Source organism: Rhamphochromis sp. 'chilingali', assembly GCF_963969265.1.
Source record: "Rhamphochromis sp. 'chilingali' genome assembly, chromosome: 6".
Taxonomy (NCBI): domain Eukaryota; kingdom Metazoa; phylum Chordata; class Actinopteri; order Cichliformes; family Cichlidae; genus Rhamphochromis; species Rhamphochromis sp. 'chilingali'.
In genome coordinates this window covers 38,796,688-38,821,438 of record NC_137933.1, presented here as the reverse complement: position 1 = coordinate 38,821,438, position 24,751 = coordinate 38,796,688, and the positions used below count along the sequence as shown (strand labels likewise).

The following is a 24,751-nucleotide window of genomic DNA, read 5'->3' as shown; positions in this document are numbered from 1 at the left end:
TTTTTAAATGAAATTATAAAATTCCTGCACTTAAACATTTGGTATCTTCTCTTGTCATTGTACTTCATTTTTACTTCCAATTTGCACAGCCTCTCAACCTTTTTTGGGAATTGAAATGACCATATTTATTTTCTTCTTTAATTTTTTAATTAGTTTAAAAAAAAACACTTTTAAAACATTTTTAAAAGTTATTATTAGTTATTTACTTGAAAAGAGACCCAAATCTGTCGTGTATCGATGTCAACACAATAATTGAATAATTGTCTGTCATTTTCTTACATATATCTTGAGTATTATTGTAATTAACATTTAAAAAAAAAACCCAAAAAACATTTACTTTTTAATCCTCAAATGTCAAAGGGCAGAGAATGTGTGTGTCGGAAGTTTGTTGTCTAGTCTTTCTGAACCATTCAACCACAAGTGACGCTATCAGGCGCTTGTGGCTCCAGTCAGCATCACCCAATCACTAATCAGAATCTCTTCCCGTGCCCGCCTTCTCTTGATTGGCATTGGCTGACTCTGACAACTTAATGGCGCTATAGGCGGAGTCTGTAACTGAACGGTGAGCTCTCTCCAGCTGTTATTCTATAACCAACACCTGGGCAAGAGGAAAGGAGTGGAGAGAAGGTTGTCCCTCATTTGTTACGGTTATCTACAGGTGAGTGGGTCACGGTGCATTTGTGTAGCGTGTGTTTAACGGTATTCCGTGAATAAATTGTGAGTGTGCTTTTTAAAATCCACTGTACATGGAACAAAGGACGCAGTTATTTCTGTATGGACACGGTAGATTAAGTTTGCATTATGGGAAGTGGATCTTGCAAGACAGACAGACGTATGTACTGAACAATCATACTATCAACACATAATCCGGAAATTAAAGGTTTTGTTTACGTTATACAACGATGGGTTTCCCCCTCCCCCGTCAGATTTAGCTTTCTACAGGAAGCTGCTAAAAACAGCGTGTTTTTACTTGTTTGGACTATATACATGAAAGCCTTAAGTGTTTTAAACTGAAGTTTTCCAGTTTTATTGTTATTGTAGCTTTAGTGCTGCAGAACGGTGTGCATTTGTGTTACTCATGTTTGTGGGGCGGTTCACAGGGTCACATTCTGGGGATCCGCCCCCTGTTTGTGCAGGTAATGCAAATTCCTGGAAAGTAAGTTTTAGTACTTACCTTTTTTAGCTTAGGATGGGTTACAGTTACGTTTACTGTAAAGCAACAGTGCATGAATGCATGACACGGAGGAGACGTGACTGTGTCTGTGTGTGAAAGAGAGAAGCGAAAATGAAACCGATGCAAAGAAGAATAAAAGATTTCATGCCATCAGGTTTCCTGTTAAACGAGTTGGGTCTGTCTGTTATCGCACATCTCCAAGGATTTGCACTTTATTCCTCCAATTAGCACATTATCTGTTTAGAAACGTGCAGCCTGTGGAGTAAGCTGCATGATTAGATTTGCAGTGAGACTGTGACTCTGGAGGGTTTGTTCAGCAAGTACACACAAAAGAGTCAATATGTGAACTGGAAGGTAACATCTGTTTGGTTAATAACAGGCTGTTACTTACTGCTGGTACATTCAGTGAAAGTTACTGAGTATCTGACTGACTTACCACAGTGGTGCACAACGTGCAGCACATTTGTAGATAACAGATTGTAAACTAATAGCACAATTCTTCACCAGAGTTGAGTGGAGCAGTGACCATGGAGACCACCAGGAGACGACCGCAGCACAGTGCCAATGGGAAAAGATCTGAACAGAAGGAGCAGCTAGCACAGTGGGGGAGAGCGTGGTGAGTCGAATTCACTGAAAAAACACCCTAAATTTTCCTTGGCAGTTTTGACAAACTTCTCAGAAAGTCCTAAAAAAGTTGTTGAGAGTCTTTCCTGCAAACAATCTACTCGGACATTAAAAACATATAATCTTTGTTTATCATATAGTCAGAAATAATGTTAAAATGCATAGACGTGTTTGGCTTAAATATACACAGAGCAGTCTTGACACAGAGTTTAATTACTCCATGAAATGCATTTTTTAAGCCAGGAGAACACAGACCTTAAAAATGAACTGTCTTAAGCTCTAAAATTTAAAAACAAAAACGCTTCAATTAAACGGTGCTACTATTTCCTCACTCTCTACACATGCAATTGCATTTATTTATTTATCTGAAACAAGCTGCAGTCGAACCCTTATCTCACTATTATGATCATAATGTAAGCATGTCTACATTCATGTACAGGATGATGAAAGAGTCTTTAAATACCACTTGGTATTTTGGTTGGTTTTTAACTGACATCAGTAAGTGATTTCAAGTTTAGTCTTGAGTTTTAAGACCAAAGTGCTGTTGCATTTAACTTTTGATGACAAAGTAAAGTTTGAGGACCGCCAGAAAATTTCTACTGAGATTAAGACTATAAAAAAAAAACCCCCAAAAAACTGAAATCTTCCACAAACTATAAATGGAAACACTGACACACCGCTTTTTCAGCAACATCCTGGAACAATTTGTTAAACAAGTCCATGAAATTCAGAACACAATCTTCAGACTTATCTGGGTCATTGGGATATGGCATCATAAACGGTTTGATCAACACATCATATATTCATGGCACACAAATGAGCCTTGGTACAAAGCTGGGAGAAGACACACAGATATGTAAACAGAGAGTAATGCACCAGGGGGAAGTGGTTAGATTAAAAATTAATCAGAATGTATGTCTGAGGCTAATGAGACTGTCGTTACTTTGACAAGTGTTTGATCATAAACACATTATTGTCACAAACTGGAGCTGATGATAACTTTAGATGAAATATTAAGCTGTTAATTACTATGTATAACCCAAAATAAATGTCAGTCTATCCTATGATTTTTTTTTTTATTTATTTCCCTGAAAACACAAGGAGAGCAGCACTCATTACAGTTCACGTTCACCTGCTGCAAATATGTCGTCAGGTATGCTGGTACGGAACATTTTGTTGTTTCCCAGTTTAACAACCAGGCTGGTCTGCGAGTCTCTGCAGTCATCTCTGTGGTACATCAGTGCAGAATCGATCCATCAATTTATTTAGAGACAATAACTGCAGCTTTAGGATTTGTCACCTGGAGACCATAAATATCTACAATAAGACCAGTCAAATGATATTTACCTGCTGGTGATGAAGGATGAGCTGCTAAGGAGCAAAAGTGATCACCTGGGCAAGCGAAGGTCAGTGTAAAATTTCGAGCCAGTCCGTTAAACAGTTTTTGATCGATTTCAGACTGACAGTCGGTCATTACCGAAGCCACAGAGCTGACATGGCTAAGATGGTTTCCCTTGCAGAAATGATGCTTGACTAAGAAATGAAAGTTTAATGATAATCCACAAAAAAAACTGCATAATTCCCTTTTTTGTTGAATCATGTGATGTTTGGTAGAAGTTGTACTCTTCACATGTGTAATGCAAGAGAATAAAAAACAGCTGCATTCCATTTTGGTGCTCTTTTGTTCTAGTTTCCTGTTATTGTGCAAACCAGCTTCATGGAACCAAGTCATGAAGCACGTCCCCCGCGAGCCTGCAAAGGATAACCGGAAGAGAATGGATAGATGGATTTATTTTGTTGTAATTCTTCCTCGTAATCTTTTGCCTTTTCCATCAGTCAGGTTTTATTCTGATTGGTACTAAAATGGAGTTTTATCTTAGCAATTATTTTGTTTAACCAATACATGTTTAATTTTAGGAATTATTCATAATACATAGTTTATAGGTTAAAAAACCCCAAAACAAAATAAACTTCAGTTTCCTATGCAGTACCGTAAAGTACCTCTAGGGGGTCCTATCACCCTTATTTAAGAGAGGCTCAAAGTATTTAGGTTTAGAGTACTGCACTCACATTTCACATTTAGAGAAATATGAAACAGGTGAATAATGTTTCAGCTTGAAGTCTTCACACTGTATCTGTGTGCATGTATGATCTGTTCACAGGGAGGTGGACTGGTTTTCCCTCATCAGTGTAATCGGCCTCCTTTGCTTTGCCCCTTTCATTGTCTTCTACTTTGTGATGGCCTGTGATCAGTATGAGTGCTCCATCACCCAGCCTGTGTTGGATCTGTACCAAGGAGAGGCCACCCTGCTCTCCATTTGGGCCCGGGCACCCTCCTTCTCATGGTCAGCTGCTAAGATCTATGCCATCTGGGTGAGCTTCCAGGTAAGCAGGGGAGTTTGAGGGCAGTGTAACTCAAAGAAACTGTCTGTTGTCTTTTAATTCAAATGCTCTGTGTTTTCCTTTAGGTGTTCCTGTACATGTGTTTTCCTGATATTACCCACAAGTTCATCCCTGGCTATGTTGGTGGTGTGCAGGAAGGAGCACGAACCCCAGCTGGTGATTAACAGATTAACACACACATACACCCACTCATCAGTCCACAGCACTTGTTTAATTATGAGGACCTGTTTTATACCCATGCCTGTGAAAAGATTAATAGATTTTGGCTTTTATTATCAAAGCAGTATGTAGAAATAGTTGTCTTTTTTTTTCTCTGTTCACAAGGCCTGATTAACAAGTATGAGATCAATGGACTGCAGTGCTGGCTCATCACTCATGCACTGTGGTTTGCCAACGCACATTATTTCCACTGGTTTTCTCCCACGATCATATTCGACAACTGGATCCCCCTGCTGTGGTGCACTAACATACTGGGCTATGCTGTGTCCACGTTTGCTTTCATAAAAGCGCATCTTTTCCCCACCAACGCTGAGGACTGGTGAGTACTGATGCACACGTGTCACTGAGTTAGGAGGAGCAGAAATTTAAAGCAACTTTTTGAACATGTTTTCTTCCATCTCTGTTTCTGACTATACAGCAAGTTCACAGGGAACATCTTCTATAACTACATGATGGGTATTGAGTTCAACCCCCGCATAGGCAAGTGGTTTGACTTCAAGTTATTCTTCAACGGCCGGCCCGGCATCGTAGCCTGGACTCTAATCAATCTGTCCTACATGGCCAAGCAACAAGAACTCTACGGTTACATCACCAACTCCATGATCCTGGTGAATGTACTGCAGGTAAGACGAGGTTTAAATTAAATGAATCTTCTTTCGCAATTTCAGGTGAAAGTTGAATGATTTAAGAGGATATTTTTATACTTGCACTGCTAGAGTGGCTTTGCAAGGTTTACGGTTCAAAATCATTCTTATTTAGTCTTGTTGCAGCCCTGAAATGAGTGTTTTTTAGCTCCAGATTTGCTGCCTCTATTCAAAGAAGCTTTAACTAGTTGTATGTCTGAGAAGGCCATATTGTAGGTATTTGCACTCACTGACATCATAATGAACCAAGGGGAAAAAAATGTTTTCATCGAGCTTTGGATAAAACCTCCTCAAGATGCTCATGAATTCCTGTAAGCAGGAAAAGCCCTGATGTGTCCTACTTTCACAGTGCTCCTTGGTCAGCAGTCTTCTGTTGGCAGCTCTAAAGCCCAGTCATATTATAACAGGTGAACTATGGCTGCGGACTGATTAACCTGAGCAAGCCTCTGATGAGTAGATTAGATAGTGTCACCTGTTTCAGTGGTAGAATGCAACTCAGCAGATCTTTGGTACAGACTGTGTTCAATGACAGAAGGTCAGGTTTAACTTACCTTCGATTGCTGACATAGAAATAAACTAGATCTGTAAATATTAATTCTTTCTTTTACATTTCTATTTTTTCAGAATTTAATTAAATGTTTCTACTATCTCAAACTTTTTGTCAATATCCGGGTTTATATCCTAGTACAACAAGTTTATCTAACCCACCGTATGCTGTGAAACTTAAAATACAACAGAGCATTGCATCCTTCATGTTCACATCAAGGTTGTGTGTAGATGTGCATGATATATTTCCAACATGTTTCATTAAAGCGGACCCATAATGCTGAAAGACATTTTTATTCTTGAGCTCTCTTTACTTTACCTCTCAGTTCATCCTCAGCCTGATTTTGATTTAGTTCCTCTCTCTTAAAGGTCACTCTCCCTTATAAACAGAGTTTGAACAAGAGGTGGGCGGTGCTTCTGTGCTCACACTTAGTGCTGTGTGTCTGAGATGACCGTATTAGGAATAGTACGAAGCCTGCCTGAAACTGAGCATATATGACTTTGAAGCCGAAGCTTTTGGCTCACTGAGGCTATTTTAGTTTTGGGCGACTTTAAAGAAAACCTTTGTTGGATGAAAATCGAAGCAACTGAAGTCTAAAGCTGCAATTTGAGTAAAAAGCCTCTGCTTCTGATAGGCTATTTATGTACTGGACTTCTTCTGGAATGAGGCGTGGTACCTGAAGACCATCGATATCTGTCATGACCACTTTGGATGGTATCTGGGCTGGGGAGACTGTGTTTGGCTGCCATACCTCTACACACTGCAGGTAACAAATATATAGATGGTAACACTCAAAAACACACAAGATCAAACTTCATCAGTGTTACTTTTCTCATACTCTTACCTTGATAATCAGATGGCTTCCATTAAGAATGAATGCGTTTGTTTCTCTTCAGGGTCTGTACCTGGTGTACCACCCAGTTCAGCTCTCCGATGCCCACGCCCTCGCCGTCTTGCTGCTCGGCCTCGTTGGGTATTACATCTTTCGCTCCACCAACCACCAGAAGGATCTGTTCCGCCGCACAGAGGGCTCCTGCTCCATCTGGGGCCGCAAACCAACATGGATTGAGTGCACATATCGCTCCGCCGATGGCGGCATGCACCGCAGCAAGCTCCTGACCTCAGGCTTCTGGGGCGTGGCCCGGCACTTCAACTACACCGGTGACCTGATGGGCTCTCTGGCCTATTGTGCCTCGTGTGGTTTCGGCCACATACTTCCATATTTCTACATTGTTTACATGACTATCTTGCTGGTCCACCGCTGTGTTCGCGATGAACACCGCTGCAGCAGCAAGTATGGCAAAGACTGGAAACGGTACACCGATGCCGTGCCTTCCCGGCTCATTCCTGGAGTGTTTTAGAGCGTGGAAGGGTTGGGGGAATAATGGGAGGAAGGAAGGGTGAGCGGGGAAAAGATAAATAAATACAGAAATTTTGAAATGCTATTAGGTTAGCATGATAAACATGAATTTTTACACATCGGGAATACATCATTGAACACTCTGCACATGTGCTGTATTTTTATACATGGTGCCTGTATTACATGTGTGTATGCAGGCAGAGTAGATGTATTGCTGTAACTTTCGCCTCACTAAAGACAGTTTGATGCAAATCTATTTTCTTTAAGCTCTGACGATTTCAAACACCTTTTTTTACCAGAAGGACCAAACACAGCCTGACCAGCTCACACCAAAATCAGGAGCATATACAGCTAGTTCTGTAATTCCTTTTTTTTCTCCAACTACACAATGCTGTGGTTTGTGTATGGGTGATTGATATGACAGTCATTTATCAAAAGTAAGTTTTGATTACAATTTATCTCCTGGGAATTTCTTTCATAAGTTTTTAAGATGACGTATAGCTCTGAATGACTTAATAGCTGGCTCTATTCACAGGTTCACTGAAAACAAGCCTTTTTTATATGAAGGTTGTTTTATGGTGTCACATTGTTCATTAGCATTTGCAAGATTCTCATTTCTAACCAGCAGGAGAATTTTGTTACACGAGCCAGGTTGTGTAATGGTTTATCTTGTTGGTGAATGTTTTTGGGGGGTTTATTTTTTTTCAGCATGCTCACATATACTGGCCTTGACTCATTTTAAGACTCATTAAGGATCATGGAAATGACACAACTGAACAACAATAAAATGCACTTTCTGTTTTTTTTTAAGTCTATAAAGAATTAAACTTAAAGAATTAAAATGTTAAAAATATCAGTCTATTAATGTCCATCCTCTTCCAATTAACACATAAAGACAGAAAACCGTTTGCGCTCACATTTCCACCTATGAGCAACTTAGAATCATATATCTGACCTAACCGCACTAATTGCATTTCTGTAGACTGTGGGAGGAAGCTGAGTATCCACGCATCACGAAGAGAACATAGAAACTCCACCTAGAAACACCCCAGCCAGATGGTGGAGTCTAACTCAGGCAACAGTGCCACTGCGCCACCGTGCGGCCCATCAATCAATGAATACATTTTATTCACTTGGTTTATAAATTAATTATTCAGAAACTTGCATCATAATCAAATATCAAGACAATTCTACATATATCAGTTGTGAAGGAACTAAAAAGTGGACAATCAAAGTTGATCCCATTTGTTGTACGTTGCGGTGTCTAACACTAGAGGGCAGCAGGTGACAGCTAATCTCTGTGGCTGGTCAGCTGAGGAGAAATTAATACAGGGTTGCACTAGATTTATAAACTTGAATTTCTTTTTATTAACTCAAGCTTCTTGGACCTGACTTTGGACCAAATTAAACAATGCTCAAAACAGAAATTGTTGAACCTATCCTAGATATGGGCGTTCTTTGTCTTTCAATAAATTAAAATTGTGCTTTAGCACCACTATTATGTTACAAGAGATGTGCATAAGTAAAAAAAAAAACATTATGGAGACAAAATAAGAACTAAAGGACCTCCATTTGACAATAGTTGTCAAAAGGATTCAAGAAATATGCTGAACAACATCCCAAACTGAAAATCTACATTTAGCTACGTGTGTTGGATCAAAAAACTGAATTGTGAGTTGATTCATCCCAAGATGGAAAACCTAGAGCGTGCCTTATCTTATTGCTAAAAAATTCAGTTAACCGATTTCACTAAATATGCTTCCTTCAGCAGAGCTCAGAGCAGCGACTGAATGGGATTTGCCATAAGTTTGTTCTGACTGTTTCCAGAAACCTGAGCTCAGTCCGTAAAGCGCTCGTGAAAATGTTGCATCTTTGGCAGGAAGCCACAAAGAGGGCATCTTCTACATTAACACTGGATTTCCTCAGCGTGGCTGTTGGGGTATTTGAGGATGCATTCTCCTCTAATGAAGGTGTTAGATGGAAACTCTACCTTCAAGCCACAGTCTAAACACCTTTTTTGGGCCCCTCATAATAGGTGAGGACAAGCCATTTGTTGTTGATAGCTTGTTCTCAAGTATCTAGTAATCCATCAGAACTGGCGGCCTATTGTGCCACGTAAGCACAATAGGCCGCTTTACCATCAGTAGATCCCCTTTGAGTGTAATAATACATATTATGAATGTAAATCAGTTATGATAATGGAATACCCATTGATTCATCTTGCCTTTGTGCAAAGCTAATGCATTATGGGTCTGATTCATTACATTGCATCACACAGAACCAAATGACCTTCGACTGCTTTTTTATCGTAACTGGTTCTCAAATTACCCCTGAAGGCAAAGAAGTATTGCTGGAGCTTGAAAGGGGCTTCACTGTGCAATGACCGGATTCACCCATAACCAAGTTGACAAATAGCTCTGTGTGAATGAGATGGAAATCTGAAGAAAGACCCCATCTTTTTTTGTGACGACACTAAAAGCCAGACTATTGAATTTGCCAGTGGAGTTCATGCACCCATCCAATGAATGTCCAGTGTTCACAGTAAACACATTGTTGAAGCCCTGGTTTGCAGCACATTCATCTGTAGTGAGGGGCAGGTGGGGGTTATGGGGCAAAAAAAAAAAAAAATCAGGATATGGAGTGAGTGGCAGAGAGAATAAGAAGGAAAGACAAAACAGAAAAATGAATCATGCGTAATGCACAATGGGATACTTGGAGCTGGTGCCACTCCTCAGCTAAAGTTGGCGTGATTTCCCAAGAGACCAAATTAGTTTTTATTATAAGTTTGAGGGCTAAGAGAGTTGTGGGTAAGAGTCGTAAGTGAGCAATGAAAGGGGCACCGGAGAGGTAGGAAAGTACATGATTTGTCAGCAAACTGTAGGCAATGATAATTCACATATACCATAAAGTACAGCAGACCACTAAAGAGCATTCCAGACTGCAGCAGGGCCTAATAATCACATTGCGGTGCGTGAGGCTAGATAGACCGGCTGCCCGTGGTCGGTGGCAGAGGAGCAATTCTGGCCGTCATAATGTTGATTTCTTGTACTTCGGGTTTGATGGTTACATTTATTGCAAGACTCTTTTTCTTCTTCAACAGCTTAGCCAAAAAAAAAAGCCACTCAAATCTTCCCTTTTTTTATCATCACAGGCAGCAGCTTTGTCAGGTTATTCACCACTTTGGTCAAAACTGAATCTTTTGTAGCTCATCATTGTTCTGAAATGCAGTTTCTGACTTTTGTGATCCTTTGACATTTCCTAAAGTACCTTCACCGCATCGTTGCTCCAAAAGGAAAGCCACACAACTGCTTACATAGCTTTGTAGTTTTGTTCATTTTCAGCAACTCAACATCTCTGAACCCTTCAACTCTCTGACACCTTTTTTTCCACATTCTTCCAGTAATCTTCCTTCCTTACACCCTTTTCCCCCTCTGACCTCTGACCTCAAGTCCAGTCTCTCTTAGCTAATGATAACTGATGAGACAACCAGACTGACTATCAGACTAAACAAAAAGTCTCAAAAGTTGTGCGATGGTAAATGTCAGGGAATAGTTAATGCTGACAGTGTTTAACAGAGTAAGAAAAGATGTGGTGACTGCTTTTCACGTCAGAGCTTTAGTCAGATATCTTCATTCTTAGATTAACTTTATGGCTCTGCTCCAAATGCATCTGCGTCTTTAGCCTGTAGCCAGACAACACGTCCCACCTAAACTCTTAAGGCTTTCTCTGCTGTGGTCTTCCAGACAAAGTGAAATGGGTCTTAAATTGAGAAAAAGGAGTTTGCCAAAGTAAGCTGACAAAATCCTATGCCTACATTTTAGATTTGTCTCCTTGTAAGTTACTGAGGGTGTTGAATTAAAAAAGGATTAGGTGCAGAGAAAGAATTAGATGGATTAAAAGGAATTCTCAAGCTGCACCACAAATCCATAGCTGATGTGGTTTAAAAAAAAGAAGAAAGAAAGAAAAAAGATTGGTTGTAGATGCTACAGCTCATATTAACAAGGCTTGTGAAGGATGGAGCTAACACTCGTCACACATGAGTGGCAACACCAGCAGACTGGGCAACAAATTGCTCATATTTTACATGTTTCAAGTGTTTGGAGTGTTTGGAGTCAAGAGTCTGACTTCCCTCTGCTTCTCCTGTGAGTTGACAGACAGACAACACTTGAGAACAGCTTGAGTTCTACACTGCCAGCACTGAGCCAAATTGAGCCTGACAAAGCTGGAGGGAAGCTGCTGTGGCTGTAGTTACACTCTCACTGTTTACCAGATAATAAACGATGCTGAGAGATCAGCAACATTTGTGATTACCCCTGAAAACACAACTGAAGCACCGAATAAGCAGTTTATTTTCCACTGAACTCACAGACGTACACAACATAAGCACAAACAAGGAAGCTCATGAACAAGTTTTTGAGCATAATGGCACATTCACAAGAAACAGGTGGATAGTTTCCACAAGGAGGGTATTTCTTGGACATGTTTGGTTGCGTTGGAAAAGTACACACATGCATATGAGGGTGTGGCAGAACTGCACGAGTGACAGCCAGTTGTCTAGAGGGTAGGGAGTAGGGCAAGGAATATTTGTTGGCACCAGTGTGAAGGTTGACACTGCCAAACTGAGCAGAGCCTCAACACCAAGGACAGCCTCTGACCAGATTTCCCCTGCCTGACGAGACCTCACCCAACTCCAGAATTTGGAACATTAGCTGGCATGGCATCTGGTGACAACGACACCCGCTGAAAGTAATTTCAGGGTCAAACTGTGATGCAGGTCCCTAATTACACAGGGACCTGCAATCACAATGCACAACACAGCATGCTTAGTAATTGTGGCACTCTTTTTAATTTTTTTTTCAATGTGGTGTAGACAGTGGAGCTGCATAGGTGCAGCGGTGCAGCATGGGCTAATTCTCTCAGAACACTTCTGCAGCAACACGCAACACCTTTGCTTTTTTTTATATATATATATAATAGTTCTAAATCTTTTGAACTGTTTTTATATATTTTAAAATGGTTAACGGGAACAATAGGCTCACTCTCTAAACATTTGTAGTTTTTGGGTGGCTGTAGTTCAGGTCATCTGCCAATCAGAAGGGTGGAGATTTAATTCCTGGCTCCGACAGTCACCAAAGTGTCCTCCGGCAAGATTCTCAACCCCAAGTTGCTCTTTGATGATGCTAGATAGAAAGCACCTAGGAGTAGAAAAAAGTGTTTGAATGAATGTGAATCTTAAAAATATGGTATTTAATCAGATTCTTACTCAGGATGGCATTACCTTGGCCTCCAGTAACACTGTGAAGAACCTTGCAGTCATTTTTGACCAGGATATGTCCTTCAATACACATATTAAACAAATATGTAAGACTGCTTTCTCCATTTGCGCAACATCTCTAAAATTAAAAATATCCTGTCTCAGAGTGAAAATCTAGTTCATGCATTTATTACTTCTAGGCTGGACAACTGTAATTCATTATTAGGACTCCCCTTTTCATGGAGTCCTAAAAACTCCCTAAAAAGCCTTCAGTTAATCCAAAATGCTGCAGCAAGAGTCCTGACAGGGACTAGAAAGAGAGAGCATATTTCTCCTGTATTGGCTTCCCCTCATTGGCTTCCTGTTAGATCCAGAACTGAATTCAAAACCCTGCTCCTCACATACAAGGTCTTAAATAATTAGTCCCCATCTTATCTTAATGATATCACTTTGCCTCCCATTCTACTTTTAAATACTCTAGGAACAACAAATAAGCCTGGAGTGTGAGAGAGCAGAGCCTTTCAGGCTCCTCTTCTATGGAACCTGCTTTCAGTTTGGATTCGGGAGACAGACACTATCTCTACTTTTAAGGCTTAAAACGTTCTGTTTTGCTAAAGCATATAGTTAGGGCTGGACCAGGTGACCCTGAATTCTCCCTTACTGAGTGAGACAAGTGACTGAAGAAGAAATATTAAATGCATCATGGGAATCCCCCAGCAGCCTACACCTATTGCGGCATAACTATGTGTTAATAGACCTTGCTGCACTGAATCATACTTGTTATTAATCTCTGTCTCTCTTCCACAGCATGTCTTTTATCCTGTCTTCCTTCTCTCACCCCAACAGCATGGCCCCGCCCCTCCCTGACCCTGGTTCTGCCGGAGGTTACTTGCTCTCACTGTCGCCAAAGTGCTCATGGGGGTCATTTGATTGTTGGGTTTGTATGTATTATTCTAGGGTCTACCTTACAATACAAGGCAACTTGAGGTGACTGGTCTTTGTGATTTGGTGCTGTATAAATAAAATTGAAATCGAAAAATTAAACTGAATATGAGTGAATGAGGCATGTTGCATAGAGTGCTCAAGCTGAAAAGCACTATATACTGTAAGAACCAGCCCATTTACCATTTATGCTTAAAAGTGATCTTAAAAATAGAAATTCTAAATATTCTGTAGCCTACTAGTCTAAATACTGAAGGAAACCTGTAAGCCACTGTTCTTTTCTTGTTGGAAACCATAAATTTGTGATAGTTTTGAAGTCTTGAAACGGCAACTCCATGAAAAGCTCTTAAATATGCACTTCATAGCTACTGATATCACCTACAAAACAATTTTCTGATGTTTTATAGCATGGAGAAAATGTGAAACTAAAGAGCCAACAGTGTTCTTAAGCCTGTAATGTCGCCCTGCTTTGGTACATGGCATTGCAAATTTGTTTTGAGAATGCTTTTAATTTTTATATTAAAAGAAAAAAGATCCTTAAAAAGGAAAAGTAACTACCTGCACTTACCAAAATCAGATGTATAATTCAATCTGAGTATCATCATTTAATCAACTTTTTTCATCTTCCTTGTTTGAAGAAAAGTCTTGCTGGAAATAAAAAATGATCAGTAAAGACCAAATGCTTACCAATCCTTACAGCTCCAAACTTGTAAAGCAGAACTCACAAAGAGATGCTGAATGAGCCTTTCACTTTTCCCTCACCAATTAGCTGACTGGTCTGAACTGGATCTAATGATAATTGGGTCTGCCGCAGCACCTCACACAGCTCCTAATAGCCTTCTCTTTAATAAATCTCAAATGCAATCACTCTTCCATTACCTTCAATCACACAGGCTTACACCATTAAAACACCACACTGTATAGATTATACATGATGACAGCAATTCAATCGGTTGTCTTTTAAATTGTCTCAAGTAGAACCAGAGGTTGGACAGAACACAATGCGTGGTGTGAAGTCAGCAGTTTTGGTCACACGTGTGCCTCATAACCGTTCAATCTTGCCTGTTGTTGGCAGTCAAGCTGCGTTTTTTAGCTTTGTTTCACATTAACCACGCTGTTCCCCGTACTCAGTATATTCTGCTACCCATCTTAATGCTGAGCCTCACTCTTCCTTGCCACTTTATTAGCTTTGACCTTTGCGTGTCAATTCCAGTGTGGATACTGAGCCAGAGACACTGTGCCAGAATCTAAGCCAGAAATAAAGGGCTAACACATGTTGCATTTTATGAACAGTGCAGCTATGGATTGTACTCATACAGCCACGAATACAGGTCTGTAGGGACTATAAAACCACGCTGGGCTCTCACCCCACACATGCCCCCCTCACACACACACCCTACAACTCTCACTTGGTTCAGACTATCTGCATACATGTCATCCCATCTCATCCCTTCTCCCTTACTTCCATTTCTTTCTTCACCTTCACCCTGCAGGACAATTCTTAACACATGCTCGCATCCCCTCCCTTAATTTGACCTTCCCAACCCTGCCTCCTTTGACTACTGCAAAAGCTACAGGCTCATGCTTCATCATTCCTCCTGAGTTCTTGTAATTCTGTGAACCCACCATCACACATTCATGATTAGGTCACCTCTACTCCCCTTCACTCTCAAGGATACCTCGTGGTCAAAAGAGTGGCGTCCTTATCAGCTAATGGTTTGTTTGTTTGTTTTCTGCCATCTCAGCATCTTTTGAGTTACTGATAATCGGTGACTTTATTGCCAGACAGCTGTATGGCTCATCTGCAAATTCTGAAAATGTGACTACATATGATTCATTCCATATTCAAGCTTCTTTGTGATAAGAAATAAATTTAACTAACAGTTCTCTGCAAAAAGTGAATATACAAAAGCCAAAGCAAAATGATGCAATGATGGGGAAATTTAGTTTTCTGGCAATTACTCTGCCTGGTAATCACTACCAATATAAAGTACAAACTGCCTCTTTTATAGAACAAGAAAGCTTTCAAGAAAAAGGTAGATGATCATTAGAATTTTTTTTCTTCAGCTTTATTCCTTTTTGGAATCTCTTTCCAAAATATGAAGCACCACAGATCACTGATGCTGGTAAACATGATACTGTGTACTGATGTTACTTCAGAGGACTCATGCATATTAAACTGAAGATAATTCTAGCTTCTCTAACAGCCCTAGAGACATGCTGCAGACCTTAAGTTGCATTAAAAGTAAGCCAGTAGGATCTACAAGTGCTGTTTACATGAGAATATACCTACAAACCTGCAACCGCATTTAACAGAGCCACCATATGAGCAGCTTTATCTTGTTCTTCGTATTATGCATGCTAATACATGGGACCTGACTTTTTCAGATTTAGTCATTGTGCCATGGGGGTAGTATAGAAGGATAGACCACAAACTATCCATCCATCCTCTTCCACTCATCCTTATCAGGGTTGTGGGTGGCTGTAGCCTTTCTCAGCTGTCATTGGGCGAGAGGCAGGGTACACCCTGACAGGTCACGTATCACAGGGCTAACACTTAGAGACAGACAACAGTTCGAACTCACATTCAAACCTATTAATTTATTGCCCATAGACTCCAAGAGGCAGCTGGAGAAAATGCCACACAGAAAGGCCCCAGCCTGATGTTAGAACTGAAATCCAGACCTCCTTGTTGTGAGGCAACAGTGCTGACCACCACACCACCACGCTGTCCAAACACAAGCAAGTAAAAAATTAAAAAAGATTATCCTTTTGAAAACATGAATGTTTGTTCTTAGACTCCACCTCTCTGGGAACATCTCAGGCTCTCCGAAGTATGGAGGCCTTTCTCCCCTCACCACACTCCCTGCCAGTGGCTGATGCCCTCAGACGTTGGTGTGTTGGTGGTTCTTGGTGTCTGAGGCTGGGCGCTCATGTATGTACCAGCTCACTCCTGGTGGCCGCTTGGCGGGGTCTGGTGCCTGTGGCCCGGCTGGGCCCCTTCCGGGGGGTGGGGTGCCCTCAGGCCTCTGGCCTCTGGGCCTGAGGCCCTGTCCTCTCTGGCACAGCTGGCTGTCGGCAGAGCCCGCGGGCACATCACTGCAACCCCATCTGGTCTCTGCTCCGTGGCTGCTGGGTGACCTCTCGTTTGCGGCTCTCCTCATTTTCCCAGGAGGGTGGCATGGTTGCCCCCCTGGTGGTCCTCCTTGAGTCCTCATATTCTGGGGCCTCTGGATGTCTGGGGCCTGGATCTCCTCCATACCTGCTTCATGCCCTGGGGGACGGGGCTATGGCTCCCCACACTCCCTAGCAGATCGTTACATGGAGAAACCTTTTGAATACAAGCGTGCTGATCCACACAGGTGTTCACAGACACAAACTACACCTTTCTTGGCTGCTACCTCAAAGCACATTGTGCACTGTCGATCTTGCGTGCTGCACAATAACATGTAATATTTAATATCTACTGTTATCTACTGTTAGCTAGTTTATTGTGATGGTGTTGTATTTATTATGTTGCTCTTTTTTGTTTCTTTTCTCTTTTTTTTTTCTCATCTCCATACAGCTGATCCAGGTGTTTTGTTTGTTTTTCTTTTTTTTTCTTCCCCCCTTTCTCACCATCTCTTCTCCCCTCTATTTTTCTTTCTCTCCCTCTCTTTCTTTCATTCTTTCTCCCTGTCCTATCCCCCAGTCATGTCTGTCCCGTCTGCAACAACTGAAAATAAAATAAAAATAAATACATAATTATAATAAAGGTCAATCAAAGGCACCAATATGGCAAGGCCATGATGATCCACTTGGTAAAGTAAATCTGCTTGGCATCTTTCTTGGCCTTCAGACAACAATTCTGATGGCTAAAAGAGCCAAACGGGACAGGCAAAAAAAGGAAAAAAACATGAATGTTTTAAACATCTGTTCATATTTACTGGATTTTTGTGGTGATACCAGAAGAAAGCATAGATCATAGATGAAATTTTTGACAAAATCAAGTATTCTTTGTTTGTCTAAGAAGAAAAATGTCTTTTTGTAATATTTTTTGTACTTGTGAAAACTTTATATTAAACATCTCACTGATCTCACAGATATCTGTCTAAGCTTTCCAAGAGTCCTGATGATCTTATTTCCATTTGTGCTGTTTGATGAGTTATATGCTCCTTATGGCCAACTTTATCTCTGACAGGAGCCAGAGGATGTGTGGGTGATCAAATATTCATGTCATCTTGGGTACATTTAGAGGGGAATTTAATATATTTTGAACCCCTCCTAATTACAGTGATCGTGCTGTCTGCATGCTAATACCTGATGCAAAGCGGCACGCTGTATTAAAATTCTTTCCTCATACTAAACATTGAGTCGAAGTCGAACTACCTAGTTTATTCACAATAATAAACTACCAGTAGGTTTTTCATGTTGTAACTTCAGTCTATAAATCTTTCACACAAACAGTGGCTGGATGAATGGATTTCCACCCTAGTTGGACGTTGCTGTTCAGCAGAGCAGTAGGATGTTGAAGGTATTGTCATCAACCACTCTGTGCTTCCTTTCTCCACTTCCTTCTTCCTTTTTGGCCAGTGGCACTGTGAACGAAGAGGTCTCCCTGTCAGAGAGTCAGTGTGCATGTGTGTTTATGTGTGTGCGCACGAATATGTGAGTGTTTATGTTTATTTAGTTTTGATCTCCAGGAAAAGAAACACTGATTCCATTCTCTCTTTACCTCTTTTGCAGTTCAGAAAGTTTTATCTGAATTGGTTTGTGCACGGATGCGCGCACATATTCCTGTGTGGATGCACAGGATTTGCAGGCCACTCCAGGACACTGACATGCTCTTTGATAAGTCATTCCAGAGTAGCTTAATCCAATCATAGGGTGGTCTGTTTGCTTATAAAACCACAATAGGCAGCTGTTGCCATCCCTCGATTATCCATTAGTCTTTTGCTGAGCTCCCACACAAGTTCCTTTTGCATGTTCACACAGGCTTTGCGTCAGCTCAAGTAAAATTTACAGCTGTGCCATTTTTTCCCACTTCTTAATGATTAATTTAACTGTAGTCAGAGGGGATTTTCAGTGTTTAGAAAATGTTTTCGTATTTATCTCCATGGTAAATGTTTTTCCCCAAGGCACAGAAAAACTGCTATTACACTGAAATCAGATGGACACAGTTCTGCTTTCTCCTTTAATCTTTAGTCAAGTATGAACTGGATATTGTGGTCACTCAAAGTGTATGACAGCTGAATTTATTTGTATTATTATACTTTTCAAAAGTGTATACTGCTCTCTAGACTCTCTAAAAAGAACAACAAACTTTAATCTTTTAATTCAAGTCAGTTTTATTTATATAGCGCCAAATCACAACAACAGTTGCCTCGAGGCGCTTTATATTTTAAGGTAGACCCTACAATAATACATACAGAGAAAACCTCAACCATCATAGGGCCCCCTATGAGCAAACACTTTGACGACAGTGGGAAGAAAAAACTCCCTTTTATAAGGAAGAAACCTTCAGCAGAACCAGGCTCAGGGAGGGGCGGGGCCATCTGCTGCGACCGGTTGTGGGGAGAGAAGGAAGACAGGATAAAGACATGCTGTGGGAGCGAGACAGAGATTCATAAGGATGTAAGGATTTAACAATTAAAGACCAGATATTCTCATGACTTCTCAAGACATTACATATCAAGAACAGTATTTTGGTACAGTGCAGTATGAATAGAACGATCCAGATTTTTTGGGCATGAACATACTTTGAATGAACTTTGAATGACTCATAGAATACACTTCACATAGATAATACTGATTTAATATTTCTAGGAAAATGGTTAATGAGACAAATTTCATGTCAGTCTAATTAATCGGTATGCATTTTCTTCAGCTTTCTGGACTCCTCTATTAATCTTCCTTAAGTTTATTACTGTTGATGCCAATGGTACACATCATTGTATTTTATGGTTTGGTGGTCCTCTTTCAAAATTAAAAATGATTCTCGTTGCTATTTTTTTCACCTACAGAGCCCTGAAAAGAAATGCTCTAATCCTTGGATAGACTTTATCACTTCTTCACTTACTGTTTCTTGCTTCTTGTTACCCCTCAGTGATCTCAAGAACAAATAAATGTTTCAATTTAACATTAAAATGTGTTTTTCTCATGATCATAAAAGTCACATTAAACCTACTTTAAGTCAGTGTTGTAAAGCCATAAATCATACACACTTCCAAAGAGGAAATGCTTCATGTATGTGTATTTATAAAGGCAAAAAGACCTCTTGCTGCTGATTCCCATCAGCGGCTGCCACGGTGATCTATCGGCTAGGCTTTGTGGGCGAGCTGTTTTTAGATGGAGGGAATGTCACTGGATTTATGTGGCTAATGCCAAAACAGCTGCTGCCATGAATAGCTGAATGAGGCCTCATAGTCAATATCCACATCCAGATTAGTGTCGTTCCGGAAATGTTACAGGTGAAGGTTAAGACAATAGAAAGTGAACGTGTTTTATAGTATAGCAAGTTTGCAGTTTTTGTATTGATGTTAAAGAGCTTTCACCCAGTCTTTATCTCCTTGTCAAACAAATACACACTTAAATACACACACACAGACCAGTTTCTCTGCCAGCCAGCTGGCTCTGAGCCCATCTGCATCCTGTCTACCATTTATGTTCCCAGCTCGTCCATAGAGTCTGCGTGTGTGTGTGCGCACATGTGTGTGTGCATGCACGTCTTCCTGTCGAGGACCAGTCCCTTGGCACACACAGTCACATTTCCACACCCAGTTCCAAACACAGCTCCATCCTCACAGTTTCCCATTTACGCAGTCACACTGCCATAGTACATCACACACGCACAAGTGTTAGCTGAACTTGCTGTTAATGGAAAGGACTGGTGGGTGGAGCTTGGATGAATGAAGAAGAGATAAAGTCAGAAGGCTGGGCATGAATTAAATTTATAATTCTAATTCAGTCTAACTGGCAAAGAAACAGTCTCCATGTTGATCATTGATAGGTGTGCAAGATACACAGCACAGATGTATAATGTGCAGCACAGTGTTACCAGCCTGTAAACTTCTCTCACTATGGCACTCATACTCAAGTCCACTTGAAACTGACTCTGTCATCAGTGCTAACCTCAGCTACCTTGTCTTTATTTTGAGCCTTTCACAATTAGAAACATCCCATTGCTCCACAGTTGAACTTTAATGTGGAGGAGCAGCAGGGGTGAAAATGGAAAATCACTTAATGCAGCTCAAGGAGGATGAATTGTAAACCGTTAGGCTGATATAAATGAAATAAAGTTATTAACATCTGTTGTGTGCTGTGTAATTTCCAGAGAATCTAGACCATTTGAAACCAGTTTGGGTACTAGCAATAAAAACTGTTCTCCAGAGAGGCATTTAAAGACTGTACTTATAATGGCTTGAAACGGGAAAAAAGGACAGTGAAATACAAGATTGATCCAAAAGGTCTGATAATGAATACAAAACTCTTATTGATTGATTTACTGATCTTCCCTTTGAGATCCTTGTGCACTTGTGGTCCACCCCTACTGCTCCTATAATGTTTAGATTGCTCTGTGGAGGTCCTTTTCTGAATACTAGCACAAGATTATTTTGAAATGGTCTAGCCTTTTCAATGCACAGTGGAACACAATACAGTTTCAGTGGTCTCCCTCGGGTTGTTAAAGCCAAAACTCAGAGTTGACTGGGTGCAAATTCCAATGCATGACCTTATTTTGATGAAAGAAAATGAGCATGCTCTTCATGTTTCACTTCTAACCTGACAGGCCACATTTAGACAAACTGGAATCTTACATGTAAGACTGCGATTAGGTCTCTAGGTCATAGCCACAGAACAAGCTGAGTCACACCATATAAAATCAATCAAATATGAAAAGTTCAGGGAATTTTGTTGCATCCTTCATGTACTGGCAGAGTGCAACTATGAAACTGTTTGAAATATGAAAGTAAATGTTGCATGGCTTCAGTCATACTAACGTTATTGCTTAATTTGCACAAATTTAACATTGCTGTGTAACTGCAGTTATGGGACTTGCAAGGAGCTTTCTTAAAAAGCGGCAGTAAAAAAAAAGTCAGCAAGGAGAGATAATTTGGAAGAATTTTGGTGAGAAGAGAAACTGATTCCGATGATCAGTCATGGCAAAATGAATCCCAGTGATAATATGATTTAGGATAGGACGCCTAGAGTGTAGTCGCTGGTAGAGCTGAAGATGAAGATTGAGAGTTGGATGGAGCTCTGAGTGACTTTGGTGAGGGGTGATGGTGAGGAGAAGGGTTGCATGAATGGGAGTCTGAAAGCGAGACTGATGAGGAGCACCGATTTAAACCACTCAGAGCAGAGGCTGATTGGCTCAAAGAAAAGGATGATCAGACCAGAGTAATGATGTCAGTATTACGACTGACAGGACAGTGATGTAAAGAATAAATTAGCGGCCAAACACCCAAGAAAGTACGTAGATCAGATCTTGTTTACTGAACTTATAAATAAACTTATTTTCAGAGGTGCACCACAAGAGGGCCCTGAAGGGGAGACTGCACATCAGCATAGGATCAGCAATGTATTTAAAGTATTTGATTATGTCTCTATATTTAAAAAAAAACAAAGAGAAGTATCTGGTCTTCAGAAGCTCACAGAAATAAGCCTCCAAGGCTAAATGAGAAATTGTAATTTCCCCTCTCCTTTCCATGGTTGCTGCATCCATCAAGACTCTTCAGGGCCTTTGATGAAGCATCTTGGATGTTGTGTGTTATTTTTCATGTCACACATACAAACCCAAAACCTTGTAAGAGGGTTTGGAGGCGAGAGAAAAGAGATCTGTCTAGATTAAGAGCAATAAAATTTGATCCCAAAGTCACAGTGACATATGAGTATTACTCGAAGTGGCTGCAAGTGGGAGTTACTGCGTGTGTGTGCCGGTGTCTGTTTGCATGTGGGCGGGTGAATCCCTTTATAAACCTTGGCTGTTAAGTGGAAATGGAATGTATAATGCATAATGACAGCTATGGATCTCGTTGGAAGCAAACACGCACACATACACACACATGCAGAAATCAGTTGTGGCCCCTTTACGATCTAATATGCAACAATCTCATCACAAACAATGTTGGTAGTAATAAGTCTGGGAATCAAAGCTCTGCTTCTCCTTCCAGTGAGTGCAACAGCTTCCCATCGTCTCTTTTAGAGGCTGTTGACGACCAAAAAAACAACTGCAGCTGATGGAGAGGAAGCACAGCAGCTGTAGTCAGAGACGGCCCTTCTTCACTTTAATAGATTAATTTCATTACTGGATAAGACTGACAATGTCTGAGTCCACGTTGTCTCCCCAGATTAAGATTCTATAGCTACTTAATCCAGTGCTTAATGTCTGTACACCTCATAACATTCCTCCTTAATAATTATTCGCTTAGGAAGCTACTTATGTTGTCACATTTGCATTTGTTCCACAGTTGTTCAAGCACAGGTTGCACTGTGTAAAGCCACATTAGCATTTACTCACCAGTACACTGAAATAATGAAACAATAAGACTCTGGTAGATACACCAAAAACAGCAAAGGATAAATGATATCTAAACTGAATCTATGCTGTAAGGCATGAAGTGTTCAGATTACAAGTTGCTGAATGAACGATAAATTGTAAGAACATTTTTTGAGCTTTAAAATACATATAGATAATTTGGGCTGATGAGAGTTTGTAAGAAACTAACAAAGAGAGAAGAGAAAGATGAAACACAAACATTAATGTGATTTGTGTCCACGCACACCAATTAAACATTTTGCATCTAGGGAAAATATATGCAAACAAACTGAAGGGAATTAATATAATTTGTATGTGGAAAATAACAAATAAATCACAAATATGTGCTTACCTCCTATTTTCTATCATTAATGACTGATAAACTGACAATTATTAATCTAGAATAAGATTTTAGGTTTGACCTGTTTCCATCTTGCAGTTGATCCTGGTTGGCAGTTAGAGCAGGAGTAGGAGCTCACTGTTAGGTCCCCACATAGAAAGTAAAAGTTGGGAAACAGAATATTTAATGGCTGCTAAGTATCTTCATGTATCTTGTATAAAATGTACTTTCACTGTAGATAAATCAGTTTTTCTCCAAGAACTGGAAGAGCCATAACCTTAACGACGTGCAAAAATTTGTTAATTAATGCGTAGGTCGATCAGCTAAACCGGCCTCTGAGAAATAGAGGATTCTGATTTACCCTGATGATTTCAGTTCTCTCTCTTTCTTAATTTTTTGTGGTCCTGTGGACAAGGCATTACAAGTATAATAGGTTATTAGATTATGACTTATCTTTGTTTGGGAATGTTGCATTTTCCGTGTCTCCTCATAATGTAAACAGCTCAGTAATGTGCATCTGCATCGCTCTGGGGGACTCAGATCACTGCTTCTACTCTTTTAACTACATTAATTTTAGAACTTGCTAGACTGCTGATCCTGTAATGCACAGGCCCCTTCTGTTAGGTCTGGCGGTGACCCAAAGCTGCACAACATGGTTTAAATAACTTGAAAGGATACCAATCATTTTGTATAACAGATAAAAGTCCAATGTATCAAAAAAAGAACAAAACTACAGCTGACTTGCCTGCTTCTGACCTCCTGAGCCTCCACAAAGGACTTCATGCTCTGTCTGGCACCTAATTCATGAAAATTTATTTTCTCCTCTACATCCATTCACTACTTTTGCTTTTAAGTGTAGGCACACACAACCTATGACTGATGTTTTCTAATCTTTTTTTCCTTCTCTTTTCACATAGCAGCTTTCAGACTGAATCGAGGTGTGCATCTCTCAAATGCGCAAGCAGTCATATTCATACTTATTCCAGTTTTTTCATAGTAGATAATTTATTTCACTCGGTCACAAAACAGAGGACATGTTGTGACATCCTGTACAGTAGTGAGAGAGAAGAGTTATTGCTGTATCAGGAACTTAAAGACGTCTGTGACTGAAAGAGAGTAGAAGAAGAAATTAGAGAATCGACGAGAAAGAGGTGCACCCTTCAAGGACACGTCCTCTTTGTACTTTTTGTCACTCGTCCAAATTTCCGCACTTGAGAGCATAAGTGGAAATAAATCAGCAGACAGCTCGAACATGAATGGGCATCAGCAATGTTTGTGTGTGAGATAGCTAGAAAAAGAGTACACGCTCATTTAATACCTTTGGGCCAGACAAATTGTGAGTGAAACACCATCCGTCATTTCTGCCCCTCCTGCCCCCACCCTGACTCCACCCCCTCAGTCTCCATTCACATCGTCCCATCCTCAACAAGGACCAGAAAACCTCTATGGCTATAATTGGTGAACTGTCTGCACTGAATGACTATCACATCAGTCCTCTGTCCACCTCGCTTTGTGCTTTGTTGTGTCTAATTTGGACCGTTTTTCTGTTTTTCTTTGAACATCCACCAAAAAGTATCGTTTCATTTCTCTTCTGTACCACTTCATTCATTGCACTTACTATTTTATCCTTCTCTTTCAAGCTCCCATGTCGCCTCTTTCTACATATTCATTTGACTGTGGCATGGCGTATTGTGAATGCTAATAGGTTCCCACGCTCACAAGGTACAATA

The 24,751-nt window shown here is 40.4% G+C and overlaps 1 protein-coding gene across 1 annotated transcript; it reads left to right on the top strand.

The window, feature by feature from the left end:
* Window positions 1-543: 543 nt before the first annotated feature.
* dhcr7 (7-dehydrocholesterol reductase) lies at window positions 544-7,824 on the top strand. The gene is made up of 8 exons (XM_080884133.1): window positions 544-658; window positions 1,682-1,790; window positions 3,961-4,183; window positions 4,267-4,357; window positions 4,526-4,739; window positions 4,839-5,043; window positions 6,246-6,377; window positions 6,508-7,824. The coding sequence occupies exons 2-8, from the start codon at window positions 1,702-1,704 to the stop codon at window positions 6,970-6,972; spliced, it is 1,419 nt and encodes a 472-aa protein (XP_080740259.1). The 5' UTR covers window positions 544-658; window positions 1,682-1,701; the 3' UTR covers window positions 6,973-7,824.
* Window positions 7,825-24,751: the final 16,927 nt, after the last annotated feature.

Bases quoted from the DNA above. Each gene is read 5' to 3' on its own strand.
- dhcr7 (XM_080884133.1), top strand. From the start codon at position 1,702: ATGGAGACCACCAGGAGACGACCGCAGCACAGTGCCAATGGGAAAAGA. The intron at 1,791-3,960 runs GTGAGTCGAATT...ATCTGTTCACAG, and splicing joins GCACAGTGGGGGAGAGCGTG to GGAGGTGGACTGGTTTTCCC. The intron at 4,740-4,838 runs GTGAGTACTGAT...CTGACTATACAG, and splicing joins CCCACCAACGCTGAGGACTG to CAAGTTCACAGGGAACATCT.